This window comes from Oncorhynchus keta, chromosome 2 (assembly GCF_023373465.1).
Source record: "Oncorhynchus keta strain PuntledgeMale-10-30-2019 chromosome 2, Oket_V2, whole genome shotgun sequence".
Taxonomy (NCBI): domain Eukaryota; kingdom Metazoa; phylum Chordata; class Actinopteri; order Salmoniformes; family Salmonidae; genus Oncorhynchus; species Oncorhynchus keta.
The window spans coordinates 68127218-68148137 of record NC_068422.1 but is presented as its reverse complement, the minus strand read 5'-3'; the positions used below and the strand labels follow the sequence as shown (position 1 = coordinate 68148137).

General features: G+C 42.6%; 1 protein-coding gene across 1 annotated transcript in view; it reads left to right on the top strand.

Moving 5' to 3' along the window:
• The window catches only part of LOC118359125 (uncharacterized), a 34961-nt gene that overhangs the window by 670 nt on the left and 13371 nt on the right, over positions 1-20920 (top strand). Inside the window, exons 2-22 of the mRNA XM_052481273.1 lie at positions 82-310; positions 539-652; positions 738-918; positions 1137-1195; positions 1273-1327; positions 1930-2088; positions 2215-2332; positions 2463-2513; positions 2617-2694; positions 4017-4073; positions 4168-4227; positions 4324-4379; positions 4600-4699; positions 4785-4928; positions 5045-5139; positions 5418-6129; positions 6376-6655; positions 10228-10274; positions 14880-15006; positions 15234-15393; positions 15757-16021. Of these exons, the coding sequence (XP_052337233.1) occupies positions 91-310; positions 539-652; positions 738-918; positions 1137-1195; positions 1273-1327; positions 1930-2088; positions 2215-2332; positions 2463-2513; positions 2617-2694; positions 4017-4073; positions 4168-4227; positions 4324-4379; positions 4600-4699; positions 4785-4928; positions 5045-5139; positions 5418-6129; positions 6376-6655; positions 10228-10274; positions 14880-15006; positions 15234-15393; positions 15757-16021 (3138 nt within the window). The 5' untranslated portion in view covers positions 82-90. The remainder of the gene's footprint in view (positions 1-81; positions 311-538; positions 653-737; positions 919-1136; positions 1196-1272; positions 1328-1929; positions 2089-2214; positions 2333-2462; positions 2514-2616; positions 2695-4016; positions 4074-4167; positions 4228-4323; positions 4380-4599; positions 4700-4784; positions 4929-5044; positions 5140-5417; positions 6130-6375; positions 6656-10227; positions 10275-14879; positions 15007-15233; positions 15394-15756; positions 16022-20920) is intronic.

Sequence of the window (20920 nt, the reverse complement as noted above, 5' to 3'; positions counted from 1 at the left end):
AAACTTCAGACTTTTTCAGACTAATTTGTAAACCACTATGACAAGTATCTTATATGCATTGTCATATTTTTCTTCATACAGAGAGATGTTATGGCCTCGGAGAACTTACTGAATGGAGACCAGAGCTTTGATGGGGAACAATCTGAATCTAATCTTCTGAGGAGCCAGGGTGAGAACCATGAAAGCAGCAGGCCATCAACTCAGACCAGGCCGATGAGAGAGGACAGAAGGGGATACATAGCACCAGCTCTCTCAAGGGACTCTGGAGTTAGTTCCATAGACCATCACCAGGTGCCGGAAAGCAATGAAAGTATGCATTGATATTAATATTGACTTATTGTCAATGGCATAAAACCTTATCATAATACAGAACATCTTGATAACCAGGCATTTATATTTTCAGAGCAGCAAACAGAATGCTTTTATTTTTAAAGATGTGTATAGACATCTAAGTTTAAAACTACTTTCACCACTGCACTTTGACTTCTGCTTTCGCTTATTTGAAGTTGTACATGACAAAGCGTGATGGATGTTTTAGTGTGGAGCAGCTATGGACCAGAGGATTCTACTGAAGAAACCATGGACACAAGTACATTTTCTGAGGAAGAGCTTCTTGATATAACATTTGAGGCATGCAATACCACTGGCACAGGTACAGATCATCTCTTGTAATAACAGTGGTACATTAGTGTTCTCTTTGTGTACTGGCATGCTTCCTAAGTCTTTGTTCTCCATAGGAGAGGTTCTGGTCTCCACGATCATGCAGTACCTGCAGACGATGACTAGCCAGAGCCCAGAACAGGACAGGCTGAATGCTTTGAATCGTATGCTGGACCCTGAGTGCCGGGACCCCGCTATTAGCAGGGCCAAATTCCAATCCACCATGATGGAGTGGATTGCCCAGTGCAGCCAGGATGGGTAAAGAAAACACCTTCAGACAGCTAACTGCTATAGAATGTTCATCTGCAGCAGCCTTATAATCAACAACATGCCTCAGAGGTTTTGCCACTAAAAATGACTCAAATTTGTAGTTGATTGCATCTGTTTGTGTGATTTATTTTGATAAAACATTGGCTAATCTTGCTAGTCTGCTGTGTACCTATAATTGGAGACTAATGATTGTTTGTATCTTTCAGCATGCATGAGGACGACAAACATATTTCAGGGGAAAACCCTTGTAAAGTGTCTATAAATGGTAAGGTTTTACTTTTGTAGGCAGCCTGGAAATCCGTCTCAGATTACATTGCAGCACTGATTGTGTTGTTCTTTCAGGGATGGATTTCTCAGGTCCTGAAACTGCCTTCTCAGAGAGAGAACAGTGTTATTGGTAAGTTATTCAGCTTTCTCAGTCACTCATGATTTGACTCTTTCTATGCAGTACTATTTCTGTATTCTACTTTATTCAACTGGCTTCCAGTTGAAGCTCGCATTGGCCCCCAGTGGTGGAACTAGCTGTCCCCTGAAGCTAGGACAGCAGAGTCCCTGCCCATCTTCCGAAAACATCTGAAAACCTACCTCTTCAAACAGTATCTTAAATAATTATTCCCCCCCCCCCCATACAAAAAAACACACACACACACACACCTTCTAGCTCTGACTCTACTGACAGCTATATTATTGAGGAAATTGTTACTTTCTATGCCTGTGATATGTGGTTGTCCCACTGTGATATGTGGTTGTCCCACTGTGATAAGTGGTTGTCCCACTGTGATATGTGGTTGTCCCACTGTGATAAGTGGTTGTCCCACTGTGATATGTGGTTGTCCCACTGTGATAAGTGGTTGTCCCACTGTGATATGTGGTTGTCCCTCTATCTCAAGATTAATGCACTAACTGTAAGTCACTCTGGATAAGAGTGTCTGCTAAAATACTACAATTTAAAATGTAAATGTATTAATGCTATAAATCTGACTTCTCCTTTGGCTCTAGTGACTCCAGGGAGTTGCTGGCCACTGTGTCTGAGTTGAAGCATGCGCACCGCAGAATGAGTAAGCAGAACAACAGCCTGTTGAGGACTGTATCTCAGGGTGAGGACACCAACCTGCAGCTCACAGTGGAGATCACTGAACTAAGTGCCAAGCTGGCCAGGTACTGTCTGTGAGGATGGAGCAATATGTTGTTTTGATATGGTGGAACATTATATGGATTCATTATTGCAAGGCGTGGTAGTTCTGATGATTTACTGTTGTAAAACTGTCTGTGTGACATCCCCAGTGCCCAGCGGTCAGCAAGGAGAACCAGGTCGATTGTAGAGGAGCTGGAGGAGGCCAGGAGAGCCCTGAGGGAGGCAAAGGAGAGAGCCAGCCAAGCCCAGGCTAGCAGCTGCAAACTGGTACTGCACTCATCTCTAAGCAGGAAACGACATATAAGGAAATGACATACAAATGGCTTAGGCCAGAGTGTGGATGATTTTATTGGAATGTATACATTTCCATGTACATTGTACCTTTTTTCAATTTTAGAGCAAAGAATGTGACTGTCTGAAAGCACACATTAAAGTGCTTGAAGACAAGGTAACTTTGATCTTTATTATTATTTTATAATGTATGTACAACGTTTGTCATGCCACAAACTGTCCACTATATGTGTGTGACACAATCCCTTTCATGTCTGCAGAATGAACAACTCACACTCGAGGGGACTTGTTCTGAAGATTGTCTCAAGAAATTGAGGAAGGTTAATGCTGAGATGAGGGTAAGAACTGTTGGCCAGAACATCTCTGTCTGTCACTGAGATAAGATTTTAAGTACCTTGGCATCATACTTGATTCCAACCTCTCTTTTAAAAAGCATGTGAAAAAGGTAATTCAAATAACTAAATTCAACCTAGCTAATTTCCGATTTATACGAAATTGTTTGACTACAGAGGTAGCAAAACTGTACTTCAACTCTATGATACTCCCCCACTTAACATACTGCTTGACTAGTTGGGCCCAAGCTTGCTGTACAACATTAAAACCTATTCAGTCTGTCTACAAACAGGCTCTCAAAGTGCTTGATAGGAAGCCCAATAGCCATCATCATTGTCACATCCTTAGAAAGCATGAGCTCTTGAGTTGGGAAAATCTTGTGCAATACACCGACGCATGTCTTGTATTCAAGATCCTTAATGGCCTGGCTCCCCCTCCACTCAATATTTTTGTTAAACAGAAAACCCAGACATATGGCAGCAGATCCACAAGGTCTGCCATGAGAGGTGACTGTATAGTTCCCCTAAGGAAAAGCACCTTTAGTAAATCTGCATTCTCTGTGAGAGCTTCCCATGTCTGGAATACACTGCCATCAGACACACATAACTGCACCACATATCACACTTTCACAAAATGCTTGAAGACATGGCTAAAGGTCAATCAGATTTGTGAACATGGTCCCTAGCTGAGTGTTGCCGCTTTCCATGTTGTCTGTTGTCTGTAGCTTGTGAGGTGTGGAAACACTTTGTTGCTTTTATGAATTTTGTCTTGCTGCTTTTTGTTCTATGTTGCCGTGTCTGTATGCTACGTCTTGCTTGCCCTATGTTGCTCTGTCTGTATGCTATGTCTTGCTTGCCCTATGTTGCTATGTCTGTATGCTATGTCTTGCTTGCCCTATGTTGCTCTGTCTGTATGCTATGTCTTGCTTGCCCTATGTTGCTCTGTCTGTATGCTATGTCTTGCTTGCCCTATGTTGCTCTGTCTGTATGCTATGTCTTGCTTGCCCTATGTTGCTCTGTCTGTATGCTATGTCTTGCTTGCCCTATGTTGCTCTGTCTGTATGCTATGTCTTGCTTGCCCTATGTTGCTCTGTCTGTATGCTATGTCTTGCTTGTCCTATGTTGCTATGTTTTGCTTGGTCTATGTTGCTATTGTCTATATTGTAATTGTTTTTAATAATCCTGCCCAGGGACTGCGGTTGAAAATTAGCTGGCTGGCTAAAACCGGCACTTTTACTGAAACGTTGATTAATGTGCACTGTCCCTGTAAAAATAAAAAATAAACTAAACTAAACTAAGTAATGGAGATCCTCTCATTTGTTTTGCAGGAGGAACTTGAAGAGACCCTTGTCATGCTGACTGTAAGAGACAGGGAACTCATTAAGGTTAGTATACCATACCTTCACACATAGAGGGTTCATTCTCTGTTTTACAATGACTGCATTGGTAGATTTGTATTTTTTTACTGTTCCTTTCCAGAAAGACATACTGATGGATAAGCTGAAGAACTCTCATCTGGAGAACCACAGAATCATTGAGGTATCTTCATATTAACATTCATCCTTTCAAGTTCCTGTAGTTATGCCTGTGCACTAGCAGAAAGTAGCTCTGATTGTTTTTTCCCTGTAATTGAAGGGGCTACAGTCAGAGTTTATGCATTTATCAGAGCATTCCCAGCAAGCTCTTTTGAGGTAAGTGCTGTCAATCATTTCTATGTCCATATGCTACTCGTCATTGTTTTTGTTACCAACATCTCACTCAACAGCTGTTCAGGTGACATATTTGTTGGAGCTCATTCGTGACTGAGAATGTATGTGAGTGACATCATCACAATGGGACATGCTAGGGGTCAGTGGGGTCAGTGGGGTCAGTGTGTTTAATAACCTGGTGGTGTGCTGCTGTAATTCATAGGTTTGACATGTACTGTAGCAGTCCACCAGGTTTCCAGGGAAGGAGTGGAGGTGTTCCTAACCATCGCTCTCTGCATGCTGAGATCCAGGACATTCAGCAGGTGACAAAGGCTTTAGTTCTGCAGTTGGTTATCAAAAGCCCTATCGCGTTACTATAGGTTTATTATAACAATGTATTTTCCTTAGCAACGTGGGGTTCTGGAGGAGATGACTGGTCCAGTATGTGGGGTTCGGACCTCTCACACTCAGAGGGACGATATCCAAAACATAATTCACAGGATCAAGTCTGCTGAGCTGGCACACCTTGTCCACGCACACTACCCAGAGAGAGTGAGAACTCACACACACACACACACACACACACACACACACACACACACACACACACATAAATACTAACACTGTCGGAAGGGTTTTGAGAGTCTAATGTCTGTTCAATCACTCAGGATTCTGTTGGCGGTTGTGCTGTTGAGACCCTGGAGAGGCCATATCCCCACAGCCAGCAGTCACAGCCTAGCATCAAGCAGCAGCTGGTTAATGTGTATGTGAGTTTTTATCCCCTTCTCTCTTCTGTTGTGATTACTGACATAATAAAAGTACGACAATGATTGCTATTTATTGAAACCCATTCTGATAATAAAAAAGCCCTGTGTTGCTACTTGCCAGAACAATTATGTGGACTACTATTATGTCATCCGTAGTAGTTACTGGCTTTCTGTCTAAGATGTTAGAGATAAGGGCAGTTTTAGGATCCTCGGTTGCCTCAAGATGTAACAATGTGTGAGTGAGTTGTTTATAAAGTCCAGGCTGTTCTTCCAGACTGAAGGAACTGGAGCTGCAGACGAATCTGTGGGAGGAGAGAGAGGAGAAGGTGGCCGAACAGCAGAGGCTACGGGAGCAGCAGAAGCAGAAGCCCCAGGCCAAGAAGGCAGCTGTGGTGAACTGGTGGAGAACCCTTAAGGTGGAGGGGAGTAGGACCAAGGCCAAGCCGGAAGACACCCTGACCCAGCCCAGCCAGGTCCTCACTGAGACAGAGTCCAAGCTTCAACAGGCAGAGCACCCCATCACAAAGATTAGGGAACAGGTATGCAACCTTGAGGCGGCTCTGAGAACTGCCCAGGAGGGCGTAGCTGAGCACAAAAACATTCAGGACAGGGTGGGAGTTCTTCACAAGGACAAGGAGACCAACACGGTGAGAGAGGGACCTGGCTGGACTGGGGAGGAGGCATCAAAGGAGTGTAAGGACGTGGCTGTGGCTACAGACCCTGTGGAGCACCCAGGTAGATCAGAGAAGGTAGCAGGCCAGTTTGTGACCTCAGAGGGTCTGCTGGTGACCCTCAGGAGGATGGAGGCCATGGTCAGCAGTGCCCTGGAGGCAGCTGAGCTGGTTAGGGAGAGTCAGCGAAGGGTCAGCCAGGTCAAGGAGAGGATGGAGAGCATCACTCAGAAGATGGAGGAAGCTCTGACCAGAGCAGCGGACACAGAGGGTCAGCTCAGTTCCCTGGAGGCCAGGGTCACAGCCAAACCTCAGGTCAGTTTGCATAGTCTTTTCTGTATATTACAAGATTAGTGAGCTCAAATAAGCACTGACATTGAAAGGTTAGAATTTTCATGAATGTGCATTTTGAATATGCAACCCCACATATATGCTCACATGTCTGCTTTTGCAATGATTACCAATGATTTACTAGGCTGTGTTTGTTTTCCTCCTGTAAAACTCTTAAAAGTTATTTACAGCCGTTTCATTTGCATTTCCTTTCTCTCTTTTGTTCCGAAGTTGCCAGGTCCTGTAGGGCATACAGCCCAGCCTGATGTTGAAGCTATAGGCAGAGACCGATCCAGGAACCCCTCTCCTCCAGGTCCTGTAGGGCAGACAGCCCAGCCTGATGTTGAAGCTATAGGCAGAGACCGATCCAGGAACCCCTCTCCTCCAGGTCCTGTAGGGCAGACAGCCCAGCCTGATGTTGAAGCTATAGGCAGAGACCGATCCAGGAACCCCTCTCCACCAGAGCCTGTGCCCGAACGCTACAGCAAGTCTCGATGGCCCCTTATAAGCGGTATGATGAGACTACTACTACTGAAATACACAGCAAACACAGCTTTTGTATGTCACTGACTGTTGCAGTATTAATTAGCCTACTCTACTGTAAGAGGAGAAACACAGAGGGAAACAAATTCGTTAGCCACATTCCTTTTTATTAGTAATCGCTGGGGATGTTACTGAAATAGACCCAGCAGACTGTAACGTACACAAAGCAGCTGTCGTAGAGAGGCTGAAGGCCCCTTGGTGAGTGTCACTCATCATGAAGGGTTTACTGTGACCACCATGGGCCTTGCCCTTTTTTTCTGTGTCTCAGGAGCCCAAGCCCTATTATCTGGGGAGGAATTGAGGAAGCCCCTCAGTAGAAACACCAGGATGTAAACAGTGAACATTTGGTGTGGTTTGCTCTCACAGCTAGAGGGAAGACCAGCTCTGTTTGGTTCACACGAAAGGGAGCCATGCTCATGTGACCTCCATGAGGAGAGTCCATCTATGCAAAGTCACAGTCTCATTGTTTATTGTTTGGTCAAGTTGATGAGTTTAGAAAATCTTGAGAATGCTGTAGATCAGTGGAAGTTGTTTGTTATGGACAGGCCTACTGGTCAGTGTTTGTAGTGTGTTGGCGATCAGATCCCTACATTAGTTCTACAGTACAGTGTAGTTTATCACCTGACCCTTGCACCTGTTCTGCCAGGCTATTTGTGGTGATGAGAAGTCTTCTATTTGCTTAACAAATGAAGCATCTGCCATGAGAACAGCAATATGCCAGAAGCATCCTCTGATGCTCAAATAACATTATGACACTTACCTTACGCATTCTCACCTGGCAGGCATTCTCACAAACCCATAAAATATGGCACATACTGCATGTAGGTACTGCAGGCAATGCAGGTGGGATATGTGATATGTGGACTGAAAGCCAGCACCTGGCTAATGTAATACCTCTGAATGTGGGCTGTTAGTCATCTAACCCCATTGATGTGACTCCTGGCGACTTTCACTTTAGAAGGAACTAAAAGGAGCTCTGGATGCCAGCACCGGCTCTAGCTTGGTATTCAAAATCAAATGCAATCCATCCAGTAAAACAGGATTAACCTCCAGCCCTCCCCGCATGGAAATGAAGATATCCTTTTACGGCTACGTTTCGACAACATCCGGTGAAATTGCAGAGAGTGAAATTCAAAATAGATTTTGAAAATATTTAACTTTCATACAATCACAAGTGCAATACACCAAAATACAGCTTAATTTATTGTTAATCCAGCCACCATCAGATTTCAAAAAGGCTTTACAGCAAAAGCAAACCATGCTATTATCTGAGGACAGCACCCCATCAAACAAACCCGCCAGGTGCGACACAAAACTCAGAAATAAAGATATAATTCATACCTTACCTTTGAAGATCTTCTTCTGTTGGCACTCCAATATGTCCCATAAACATCACAAATGGTCCTTTTGTTCGATTAATTCCATCGTTATATCCCCAAAATGTCCATTAATTTGGTGCGTTTGATTCAGAAAAACACCGGTTCCAACTCGCTCAACATGACAACCATTTATCTAATAAGTTACCTGTAATCTTGGTCCAAACATTTCAAACAACTTTCCTTATCCAACTTTAGGTATTTTAAAATGTAAATAAACAATTACATTTAAGACGGAATACACTGTCGGCTTTTGCGGCTAAAATTGCGGCTAAAATGAAAGTGGAGCGAGCTTCAGGTCGCGCGCCCCAAACAAGAGTAGACTAGGCTGGACCCTCGTACTGAATAGCCGTACTTCTTCATTTCTCTAAAGAAAAACATCAACCAATTTCTAAAGACTGTTGACATTTAGTGGAAGCAATCGGAACTGCAACCAAGTGCCACAGAAATGTTATTTATAAAAAAAATGTATTTTACCTTTATTTTACTAAGCAAGTCAGTTAAGAACAAATTCTTATTTTCAATGACGGCCTAGGAACAGTGGGTTAACTGCCTGTTCAGGGGCAGAACGACCTTGTGAGCTCGGGGATTCGAACTTGCAACCTTTTGGTTACTAGTCCAACGCTCTAACCACTAAGCTACCCTGCCGCCCCAATCTAGATTCCCATAGAAAACTAATTGAAAACACAGTGAACGCAACAAAAAACATTTCCTGGATGGTTTGTCCTCGGGGTTATGCCTGTCAAATCAGTTCTGTTTTACTCACAGACATGATTTTAACAGTTTTAGAAACGTTAGTGTTTTCTATCCAAATCTAGCAATTATATGCATATCCTATCTTCTGGGCCTGAGTAGCAGGCAGTTTACTTTGGGCACGCTTTTCATCTGGACGTGAAAATACTGCCCCCTATCGCAAACAGGATATTTTGAATATACTTTGCAAATGTAGGCCTGTTAAGGTGTTAGTAAAAGGCCAGTATTCCAACACACCTATTGTAACATCTCCTGAAATAAGCTTGTAGGATAGTAGTCCTCGTCTGTTTACCTTGTTATCAACATTCTGCTAAGTCCCTCTACTCCGATTTACCCATAAAACCCTAAAAGCAATTTTATATCCCCTGCACATTGGTTTCATACCAACCAGGGCAGTTTAATATGGGCTTGTGTTTATTAGAAGATATTAACTAGAATTCAAGTATGTTTTGTTCATACTGAACATTTTGTGCCAAAACATGTGTATTTAGTAGTACGGTAAACTAAAGCAATATTGTACATACTGTACTGTAGGCCCTATCATTATGTACAATATCACTTGTACAGATGTTTATGTATTTTTACATGAGCAATACCTATAGGACTCGAGCAAAGACTTGTGAAGCAGGTGTATGTCACTATTGACTCAATTCACATACACATATAACAAGATATTGAAATTGTTTTACTGAAATCAGCAGTGGCAGGAGCAAATGTGACAATTCTACTATAGTCAGAAGCAAAAGGGCTCTTATGACCATTTATGCTTTTCTGAGCCTGAGAGCTCTCGGTGACGACGTTGTAAAATAAATACTAGACAAGAATGAAGTGCTTCCAAGATGTTTTGCCAACGTGAAGTGCAAACGGATGTTTTCCTGTCTGTCCACTGTTGGAGTTGGATAGCTGTGATGTGGTTTCTTTTCTCAACCTGCCACTGACCCCAGTATGAATGAATTATAGATCCTTGTGATCATTCTATTTCCCCCTGTAATTAGATCTGAAAGCCATGAGGACGTTTCCAGTGATAAGGATGCTTCAAGTAGCATGTAGCATTGGTGTCATTTAGATTTCTGTTTGTTCGCAATGACGGAACGACACTGTCTTTCAGGAGAGGTTCAAAAGGATATGACACAATAGGCCTGCCGTGGGCCAAGTGCTTCAACCAGAGGATCAAGCGTCCCATGAAACTGGTTGCCAGGTTATTGTTGCCCCTAGAAATGGAGGTAGGGGGTGAGGTAGAGGATTTTCTGAAATACTGTCCGGTCCACCAATTAGACAGACAGCTCAATCGGTGCGTCATCCTCAGAGGAATACTCCTCAATTTAGTGGCATTAATTTACATGACATACAGTACAGTACCAGTAAGATGCAAATTGAGCCCTTCTCACTTTCTCTGGTTTGGTTCAAACAGGTGCCATTTATTCACGAACTGGAGGAGGCAGCAACAGTGGCAGCAAGGTAAGATATATGTATATAATTTTTTTGTTGGTACTTTTGGTGTTGTATAGGCTAACGTAACAAAGAAGAAATATTGTTTGCAAGTTCATATTTTACTACACGTCTTCCCACTTTGCCTACAATTCTGATGTCATGTATTTCCTGTTGTAGTGACAGTTCACTGCCTGAATCATTACTATGTTTGTCTTATAACCTGGATGACTAGGCTCTTTGTTCTCTGTATCTGTTCAGTAGCATGATCCCACATGTGCTGACAGCCTGTGCCTCTGAATGGAACTTTGCTTTTTGATCTAATTGAGTAAAATACGAGAGGAATATCTAGAATGTTTTCTACAGCCCTTTCTCCTTTCCTCTCTAATCCTTTTCTGGGCTTCAAACACCCAAACCTGAGATAAACAATTATCCTCACACTGTAGCAGAGGCATGTCAGCCCATATTAGAGCAAACTGTACCGCTGCTCCCAGAACAGTGAGATACAGGCTAGCTGTGTCATTATTGGATCATTGAATAATCACACACTAACAGAAGGCCTTTTCTCTTTGTTGTGATCTGATTAAAAATGGAACCAGGTTTCATAATGTGTCTGCTGTTACTGGTTCCACCTTCCATTTACTTTATGTGATGTGTCGTATCCCCTGTTTCTCATACTGTCTCTTATGGTCTTATGGTCTATTAATGACCTGTAAAAAAGTGTATAACCTCAGATAATCCATAACATTTGAGAAGCTTATCATGAGAGCTTTTTTAGTCTGTGTGCCTCTGTATCTAGAAAACAGAGGATGCAGATGTGTACATGAGTAGGTATGTGCGTGTATGTCTGTGTGTTTTATTTTAGGTGCTCAGTAGGAGCCACCCACCCACCCTTCATTTCTTGAGTTTATGTGACTGCTTGGAACATTGTTTACACCCTAAACTGTGTCCTAGACTCCAATCTGGTGGGGGATGGAGGAATGTTAGTTTGAGTTATAAGGTGTTCTGATCAAACACACACACGTCCAAACTCTACCCGTCCCTGGTCAGACCTCTGCCCCCACAGAATGATCACAGAGAGGAAAAAATAGCAACTTGGCGCTCACAGGCAGAGTACGAGCTCAGAGTTGGAGCTCAGAGTTGGAGTGTAATTCAGGAGATGTGATCAGTCAGGGCTGAGTGGAGTGGAGCGGCAGCCTTAGAGAAAAGCTGTACACATACACAGCAGCAGCAGCCCAGAGAGGCACACAGAGCCTTCTCCTTAAATGGTCAAAGCTCCCAGGAGTGAAAGAGAGGCTGGTGCTGGGAAAAAAAGACGGGGAAAGGAAAAGAGACAGCCAGGGATAGCTAGGTTTTCTGTGAAAAAATCTGGGAATTACAGTTTGACTGAGGGAATGTTCTGTCGGGTGTTTTATGTGGAGTTTATGTGGAGCTAAGCAGTGAAGGTGGTATCTCTCACAGGAGGTTACAGGTACAGCTATTGATCTATTCTCTGCTCTGTGGACAGGTAGACATGATGTATTGTACGCACGGTTTTATTTGTTTACAGATTAGAGAGTCTGCAGCTGCATGATATGCACGTTATCATTAGTATCGTTGGCTATGTGCATCGAGTTGACAGCCATGTAAACATTTACACTGTTCATCATCACTTTTGGGTTATTATGACTTTGTTGGAATATGCATATCTCTGCTGAGGGTCTATAGGCTGTCACTTATTGGGAAGATAGCAATAGTTTGCTAAGGGAGAACAATAATTACAAGACTTGGTTGGAAGTTGCACATACTGGGATTCTATGCATGACCAGCAGATGCTAATGATTTTTTTTGTTTTATTGCGATACTGTATATAGCCATGATCGCCTAAATGGCATTGGTATTTTGAACAAGCTCACTTGACTCCCCCTCTATCTTTTCCCGTCCATCTCTCATCTTTCTCACACTCCCTCCATATCCTGTTATCTGGGATGGTGGCTGTGTAACCACCACTTCCTCTGCCGGTTCTGTACTCCCTGTGCTTTACACAACCAAATTTTAAACAAATCTGGCAACAGGCAGAGAGGGCTTACGTAACAGGGGAGAAGGGGGTCGGGGCGAACGCTCTGCTCAGCTCACTTTATCATGAGGGAGCAGCGAGGCCAGCCCTCTGCCTTGCCGTGAGGTAACTCTGTGGCCCTCAGGGACCTGCCTGCTAAAGGGGACAGGCTGGAGGTTCCCAAAAATAGCTCTGGTCAGGGGAGAGAGAGGCTGAGAGGCCCTGTGTGTCCAGTGGACAGATCCTTGCAGGCGTGGATGTACTCCCGGGCCCGGCAGGAAATAATCAGAGTGATTCAATTACACTGCAATATTCATCTCATTGTCTCTCTGTTTAGACTCCTGCAGCTCAGCTTGGCCCCCTTGACTCTGTTTGCTTTGAAATTGACTCTCACTGTGGACTCCCAGAAACTATCTCAGCCCAGGACATTGCTTCTAAATTGCAGTGTTGCACTGTAAAAAAAATAATAATTAAACAACACCCACAAATCTAGTTATTTCAATAAATTGCTATTAAGTTACTGGGTCCACAATATGTTTGGTTTACTCAACTTTTCGGTCCAAGTGTTACTTGAACGACAACAAAAAAATAGTTGGTCCAAACTTGGTCCAAACCAAGCTCTAACTTGAGAAAACTTTGATCAACTTGATCAACTGGAAATTATGTGTGCTTAACTTTCCCATATGCTCATTCAACTCAAAATTATTATTTGGGCATCTTACCTTAAAAAAAAGTCTATAGAACTAGTTAAACACAGAGTGCTGTTAACATACAGTACAGTGTTTTCAACATACATATTTGACACACGTTGACACACATGATTGCAGTGTGTATGTTCATTTATACGGTAATTGTTGTTCAACATGTCCTCACCTGGAAGTTGAACTCACAACCTCTTGGTTCAAGGCATTCCGATCTTCCTGCTACACCACCCAAATTACATTTACATTACATTTAAGTCATTTAGCAGACGCTCTTATCCAGAGCGACTTACAAATTGGTGCAAACACCTATGACAACCAGTGGAACAGCCACTTGCATCTAAATCTTGTTGGGGGAGAAGGGGGGTGAGAAGGTTTACTTACCCTTACTTACCCTATCCTAGGTATTCCTAGGAAATAATAATTTATACTTGAACATATGAGACAATTTAAGCAAATATTGTTTTAAGTTTACTGAATTTTTGCCTACGTTTTCTAATGTTGCAGCTAAGTTTGGGCCAACACATTTTTTTAAGTTCAGGTAACGCTTTGACCGAAAAGTTGAATAAACCAACAAAAAAAAGCTGTGGAACCAGTTACTTAATAATATTTAGTGTAAACATTTACAGTGTGTCAAAACCCTTGCAATGTTGCACAGCCACAGTACAGCAGTCGTTCTGGACAGCCTTCATTTGTCACTGTGTGACTGTTCTTTAGATTGTGTTTATTTATGAACATCATTTATTAACTATGTTTGAAAGTGTTCTGTCTACGTCATCTCCTTCATCATGTGCAGATATAGAAGTGTGTAGGAGTAAATACGCAGGCTTGATAAGGAGGAGACCTGAACTCACTAAACCCTGAACCTGAACTCACTAAACCCTCACACCAATGGAAATAGCAGCATTCTCTGATGTTTGACAATGCACTAGAGATTTATAACAGCTTGTTATTAACTTGTATGACAAATCATTTGCCTGTTTATTGTAGTATGTTAGACAGGAGATCCGGGTGCATTTTGTGTTGTCTAGGAGTGGTTCAACACAGCTCCAGTTGTAGAACGTTGGCCTATCTAGACATTGTATTTTGTGAAGGCCATAACAGGACAGTGATTTAATTTAGTCAGTGTTGGGTCTTGTTTTTCTTATCAGAGAATGGCACACGGTTCTCCTGGCTCATTGGCTCAATGTGATTATGGAAAATAAAAGGCCATGTCCTTACAAAGGGGCCAATCAACTCCAGTTATGTTATAAGTATTTCAAACTGAAAATACATTTTCAAGGTTTTGTTCTAGCTCACATTTGCTGTTCCTGGGTGTGGACAATGTGCTTTTTAATTCTATAAAAACAATTAGACAATAAGAACATAAGTACTTTCATCTTACTGAGGCCTGGTCAAAATATCCCTCTTGTACATAGGAGAACACTAAACAGTCGACTTCCTCCCTTGTGAGGGATAGGTCTATTAGCCTCACATTCCCAGCATCCTCTAGCCACGTCAGCCATGTTGGTCATGACATTTACCAGCATACACTGTTACTGTACGGTGTCTGGACTCAGGAAGCCATTCCTCAATGAAATGTGCACTCTGGATTACTTATGAGCAAAGATAAGAGGGTGAATGTGTTCTGTTCTACAGCTTATTGTTTTTCCCTTCTGCTTAGTGAATACTGAACACATTACACTGAATCTCTCATTGCCGGCATGTCAGAAAAATCCATTGATTTGTTCTCTCTCGCTTTTCAAATGTATTTTAAATGTCTAAATAGGCTAGGTCTGATACGGCTAACAGCCCCCCATGAAACACTCAACATAGGTAGGGACTAGGAGATGATGAGTGTGGATGACACATCATAGTTCATGAATGGATTAATGGAAGATGTTGTTTTCTCTCTGTCAGAGCTGTGATGATTCAGAGCCACCCTGCACTGAGGTCAACAAACCAAGCCAAGTCCAATGTACTGACTTTGTCCCAGACCAAAAGCACAACAGTACCAGCAGTGATGGTCCTGCACCTGCAGTTTTAGGTAATAGATTCACTGTCATCAAATGCTCATGTGCACCTCCCATTTCTTCCACTTCCTTTTGGCAGATCATATAGTGCTACCATTCATTTGCATGTAATTTCTGCTCCTATCTCCTGTCCATCTGCTGGTTTTATGTGTTTTGTTTTCACACGTCTGCTACTCTGCCTACAACATGTTGTTAGTGTGACTGGGACCTCACTGTCTGTGTTGGTTCCTCCCTCTCGTAGGTTTCATCCCAGTGTCAGAGACACAAACGCCCCCAGTGTCCCCATCACAAGTCTTCCTCCAGGACGAGTGTGCACCTCCTCTTACCGTCCCACCGGAAACACCCCCTCAGTCTGCCTGTGTCAGTCACGCTGCCGCTCGCACTGAGGAGAATGTAGCAGGGTTAGTGTTTATATTCTCTCTCTTTTACAGGAAGAGGATATTGCATGTGTTTAGATTAACATCCCCCACACTGAAGAGCTAGGCTAAGGTGAGACTGTGCAGAGATGCCAATGTTTACATGGTCACACACCAGCGCCCCAATAATATATAAGGGCACTCAGTATGTTCTTAAGAGGAAGCGGGAACTGTCAGAAGATTGCATAAAGTGTGTTAGGAAAGGCCCACCTCTCCGGGTTTAGAATGAGGAGGTGGTGGTATTTCACAGAGCAGGAAGCAGTGGGTTACAATTGTGTTTGATATGATTTTTGAGAGATTTAACTGTTGATTATGGATAAAGGACAGTGTGTTGATGTGTTTGATCAGTCTCAGATCGGAGGATCCCAGTTGCCGTGACTACTGTCAGTCAGAGGCCTGCGACTGTGGGAGTGGCCAAGCATTGCCGCCTGGAGACTGTGGGAGAAGTCAGCCATCAAACCCAGGAGACAGTGCTGGTAGTAAAGCCTCTGAACCAGAAGATCGTGGGAGGAGCAACGCATTACAACCAACAGATATTGGGTGTGATCTTGAGCATTGTGGGAGTTTCCATTCTCGAGATCTACCGACTGTTTTAATAACAGGCTCAGATAAGGTAAGTTAGGACTGAATACTTTTTAATATCTTTAATGAGGATAGCCTCTTTTGTGATTAAATACTTGAGTGATTCCCAAATCATTGTAGTTAAAAAAAAATAACATTCACACACTTCTAAATGGGCAGAGACAGAAACATAAGCAAGTTATTTTACCCATTTAAGGTGTACACATCCTTCCAAAGACATGGTTTCCTACACAAACACCCCCTCCCATACCCAGGAACAGAGTGAGTGGTGCTTGTCTGCTGGCTGTGCCCCTCAGAGAGGCAGGGTAGGATGGGGGGGGGGGTAGAATGGAGCAGGGGATCCTGGAGTGAGCCCTGGCAAAGACCATTAGGCTCAGAGAGGGAGACTCCAGTTAGAATGTGACCTCCGTCAACCCCCGACAGAGCTCTGACTGATGGCATGTCTGATTTGGATGATTCTGGCTCTGCTGTATGACATTTTCCCAGAGTATTATTTCCATAGGCATGTTGAAATGGACAGGATAAATAATTGTGTTTGTTTCCCCTTTAGAATCAGATTGTGATTGTGTGGTTAGATATGCTCGTTTTTGTGTAAATATGGTAGTTCAAGCTAACCTTGCTCTGTGACAATTTAATTGCAACCCTTCTGACCTGTCATCCTCCATTAAGCTACCTCGCTGTCGCCACGTTTGATTTGCCTGTCGTAGATGTTTAGATGCGTTACAAGACAACGGTATCTTGTTTTTCTTTGTTCATTCTCAGAATTAAATCTAACTTTAATATCTGGAAGAATGCGTTCCTCTGGGGATTCCCGTTCTCCCGGATTAACTTGGCTCATCCGCCCCCGCCTCTGGGGAGAGAAAGGTCACATTTGTTTATGCACTGCTCTGGAAGCTCCAGGACTTTGTTAGTCAGGTCTAACACTAGAGAGAAGCAGCTGACATGTCTGTGTGATGGTTTGTCTGAGACGTTATTACAGTAATATGCCGCTAGAGAGTTGTGCTGCATCTGGAATATTGCAATGATAATTCATTGCATCATAACCTAGTTATTTGAGCGAAGGGTCGATTCCATTTTAACAGAGTGACGCTGAGAGTCTCTCTTTCACTTTAAAATGTTTAAAGGACCAATGCAGCCATTTCTACCTCAACATCTAATCATTTCTGCATAACAATTAAGTACCTTACTAACCACGTTTCCATCCAACCATTTCATGCGGATGAGTTACCTAACGCATGAAAGAAAGTCACAACCGGGCTGATGGATACATAAAATGCCGGTACAATTTTAGAAATGCCGACAAAACAATTTGTTCGTTTGACATGGTGAGATCTTTTTGTGTGGGTAAAATTAATTATCTGAAAAATGGCGGTGGAAATGTATGGGCAAGTATTGATATAAGAACCATCATATCGAAGTAAACTTGGAGTCAAGTGATATGGTGTGTTGTCCTCCCACTACGACTTGGGAAAGCATGCAGTTTATTAAACTACAGATGAAATAAGTTATGAACTTCACAGGGTGATTAATGTGCAAGGTGATGAGCTTGATGCTCCTTTCCAATAAATTAATGAGTGTCTTATTCTGGTTTCATAATGATCGATGCTTGGCTGCCATTTGACAAATACAAATACTAACGCTCTTATCCATAATAATCTCATAATGTAGGTATCCTACACGCACTGTACCTGTGAGGTGTTGGTTAAACCACATGTGCACTACGTCATCGCGCACAGCCTTACATCCACAAAACGTCTGTTTGATGGAAACACATCTCTGGTGGAAACTGGGCATATTGTTTTATACAGATTTTTGATAATGTAACAGATTTCTTCCTGGGAAGGAGAGGCGGAACAAAACACAGCGTGGTTGAGGTTAAACATCTTTAATCAAGACGAATACCGAGAAACACTACAAATATACAAAACAATACATGTGGAAACCCGAAACAGTCCTGTGTGGTGAAACAAACACAGACACGAAAATAATCACCCACAAAACCAAACACAAAACAGGCTACCTAAATATGGTTCCCAATCAGAGACAATGACTAACACCTGCCTCTGATTGAGAACCATATCAGGCCCAAACACAGAAACAGACAAACTAGACACACAACAGAATGCCACCCAGCTCACGTCCTGACCAACACTAAAACAAGTAAAACACACAAGAACTATGGTCAGAACGTGACAGATAATTTGCATGAAAATCTGTCGCACATTGGATGGAAACTTAGCCACTGTGATTCTTTTCATTCAAAATGGTCAAAAAGAAAACAAAAAACAGCTCAAGCAAGAATTTTGCTAGGACTGTCTGGGAGTTGTCTGAGTGGGGAGGGGAAAATGAAAACTATCTGTCATTGGCAGAGAGGTTTGGAACTCTCTTTCTTATTGGTTTAATATTAACACATTTACAGCCTAGTGATGTTACCAGGCAGGCCAAAACTCAATCCCACCAAAACAGGCTGAAAGTACAGACAGTCTTTTCAAACAGCTCTTACACTGAAAGGGTATTATCATTTTCATAATTTCACAGTAATAGGCCAAACTCATAGTGTGGAAATATATATCAAAACACAGAAAATCGAGTTTTTGACTGTACTGAGCCTTTAACAAACCGTACCCCTATACACAGAAGTCTACTTTTAACAATTGCCACTGAAAATGTTACTAAAACACATTTACTAGATGAACAGTGCAGATGCAAAGTTTGGTAACAGAATGACAGGCTACAACGAAACTGTGTGCTGTTGGGGGTACTGGAGGACCAGCGTTGGGAAACGCTGCTCTAATCTATGGAATTAAAATGACTAGGAATACAAATATATGTATCTGTCATCACAGATACCTTTAAAAAAAACGTGGTGGCGTGGATCAGAAAACCAGTCAATATCTGGTGTGACCACCATTTGCCTCATGCAGCGCGACACATTTCCTTCGCATGGAATTAATCAGGCTGTTGATTTTGGCCTGTGGAATGTTGTCCCACTCTTCTTCAATGGCTCTGTGAAGTTGTTCGATATTGGCAGGAACTGGAACACGCTGTCATACATGTCGATCCAAAGCATGTCAAAGATGCTCAATGGGTGACATGTCTGGTGAGTATGCAGGCCATGGAAGAACTGGGACATTTTCAGTATCCAGGAATTGTGTGCAGATCCTTGCGACATGGGGCAGTGTATTATCATGTGCATTATCATGGCGGTAACATGAGGTGATGGCGACGGATGAATGGCACGTCAAAGGGCCTCAAGATCTCGTCATGATATCTCTTTGCATTAAAATTGCCATGATAAAATGCAATTGTGTTTGTTGCCCAGTAGCGTATGCCTGCCCATACAATAACCCCACCGCCACCATGGGACACTCTGTTCAGCAAACCACTCGCCCACACAACGCCATACACGCTGTCTGCCATCTGCCCGGTACAGTTGAAACCGGGATTCATCCGTGAAGAGCACACTTCTCCAGCATGCCAGTGGCTACCAAAGGTGAGCATTTGCCCACTGAAGTTGGATATGATGCCGAACTGCAGTCAGGTCAACAGCCTGGTGAGGACGACACACACGCAGATGAACTTCCCTGAGACGGTTTCTGACAGTTTGTGCAGAAATTCTTTGGTTTTCAAACCCACAATTTCTTCAGCTGTCCGGGTGGCTGCTCTCAGACAATCCCGCAGGTGAAGAAGCCAGATGTGGAAGTCCTGGACTGGCATGTGTTCTGCGGTTGTGAGGCCGGTTGGACATTCTATCAAATTCTCTAAAACAACCTTATAGGTGGCTTATGATAGAGAAATTAACATGCAATTCTCTAGCAACAGCTCTGGTGTACATTCCTGCAGTCAGCATGCATCTTTTTGCATGCTCCCTCATCTTGAGACATTTGTGGCATTATGTTGTGTGACAAAACTACACATTTATTGTCCCCAGCACAAGGTGCACCTGTGTAATGATCAAGCTGTTTAATCAGCTTCTTGATATGCCGCATCTGTCAGGTGAATGAATTATCTTGGCAACGGAGAAATGCTCACTAGCATGGATGTAAACACATTTGTGCACAACATTTGAGAGAAATACAATTCTTGTATGTATGGAACATTTCTGGGATCTTTTATTTGAACTCATGAAACATGGGACCAACACTACCTGTTACGTTTATATTTTTGTTTAGTATATTTTGGTGGATCAACACCCGGTAATGGATCAACACCCGGTAGATGAATGATGCTAACAGAAATCACATCATGGGTGCTTAATCATGGTGATACATCCTGAATAGGTGCACAAAGGTAGAAAAATTGAATATCTTCCTTTGCATGTTTTGGTATTATTCTACACACGGGCTATTTTTGGTCCAGACCGGACCAAATCTGTACCAATCATAGACGTCTATGTTTCACAAGTTTGGACATCGTATAGCACAGTACAGCACAGTACAGTAGAGTAGAGTAGAATTCAGTACAGTACAGTAAAGAAAATACAAATAGAGTAAAGTATAGTTCAGTACAGTAGAGCACAGTACAGTACAGTAAAGAAAAGTACAGTAGAGTCCAGTCCATTACAATGTACTCTACTCTACTGTGCTCTACTGTACTGTGCTGTACTGCAACTGTGGTTTGTGACTACTATGATTTTTCCATTGTGATGAATTCAATTGCAGTCATTATGTTGCAGATTTTTCAATCACTCTGTTACCAATTTGGTAACAGAGTGATGCATTCTAATCACTTAATAATTCTTTAACAACATTTTTATCAGTAGAAACACTATAACTAATTGCTAGGACTACCTTTACTTGTTATTTCTGTGAAATTTCATTATCCTCCCTCATAAGGGAGAGAAATTAGAAAATATCTTATTAGATATGTGGGTTTTTGGTAACATAATGACAAGACACTAGGCAATATTTCTTAAACTTACACAAGGTAA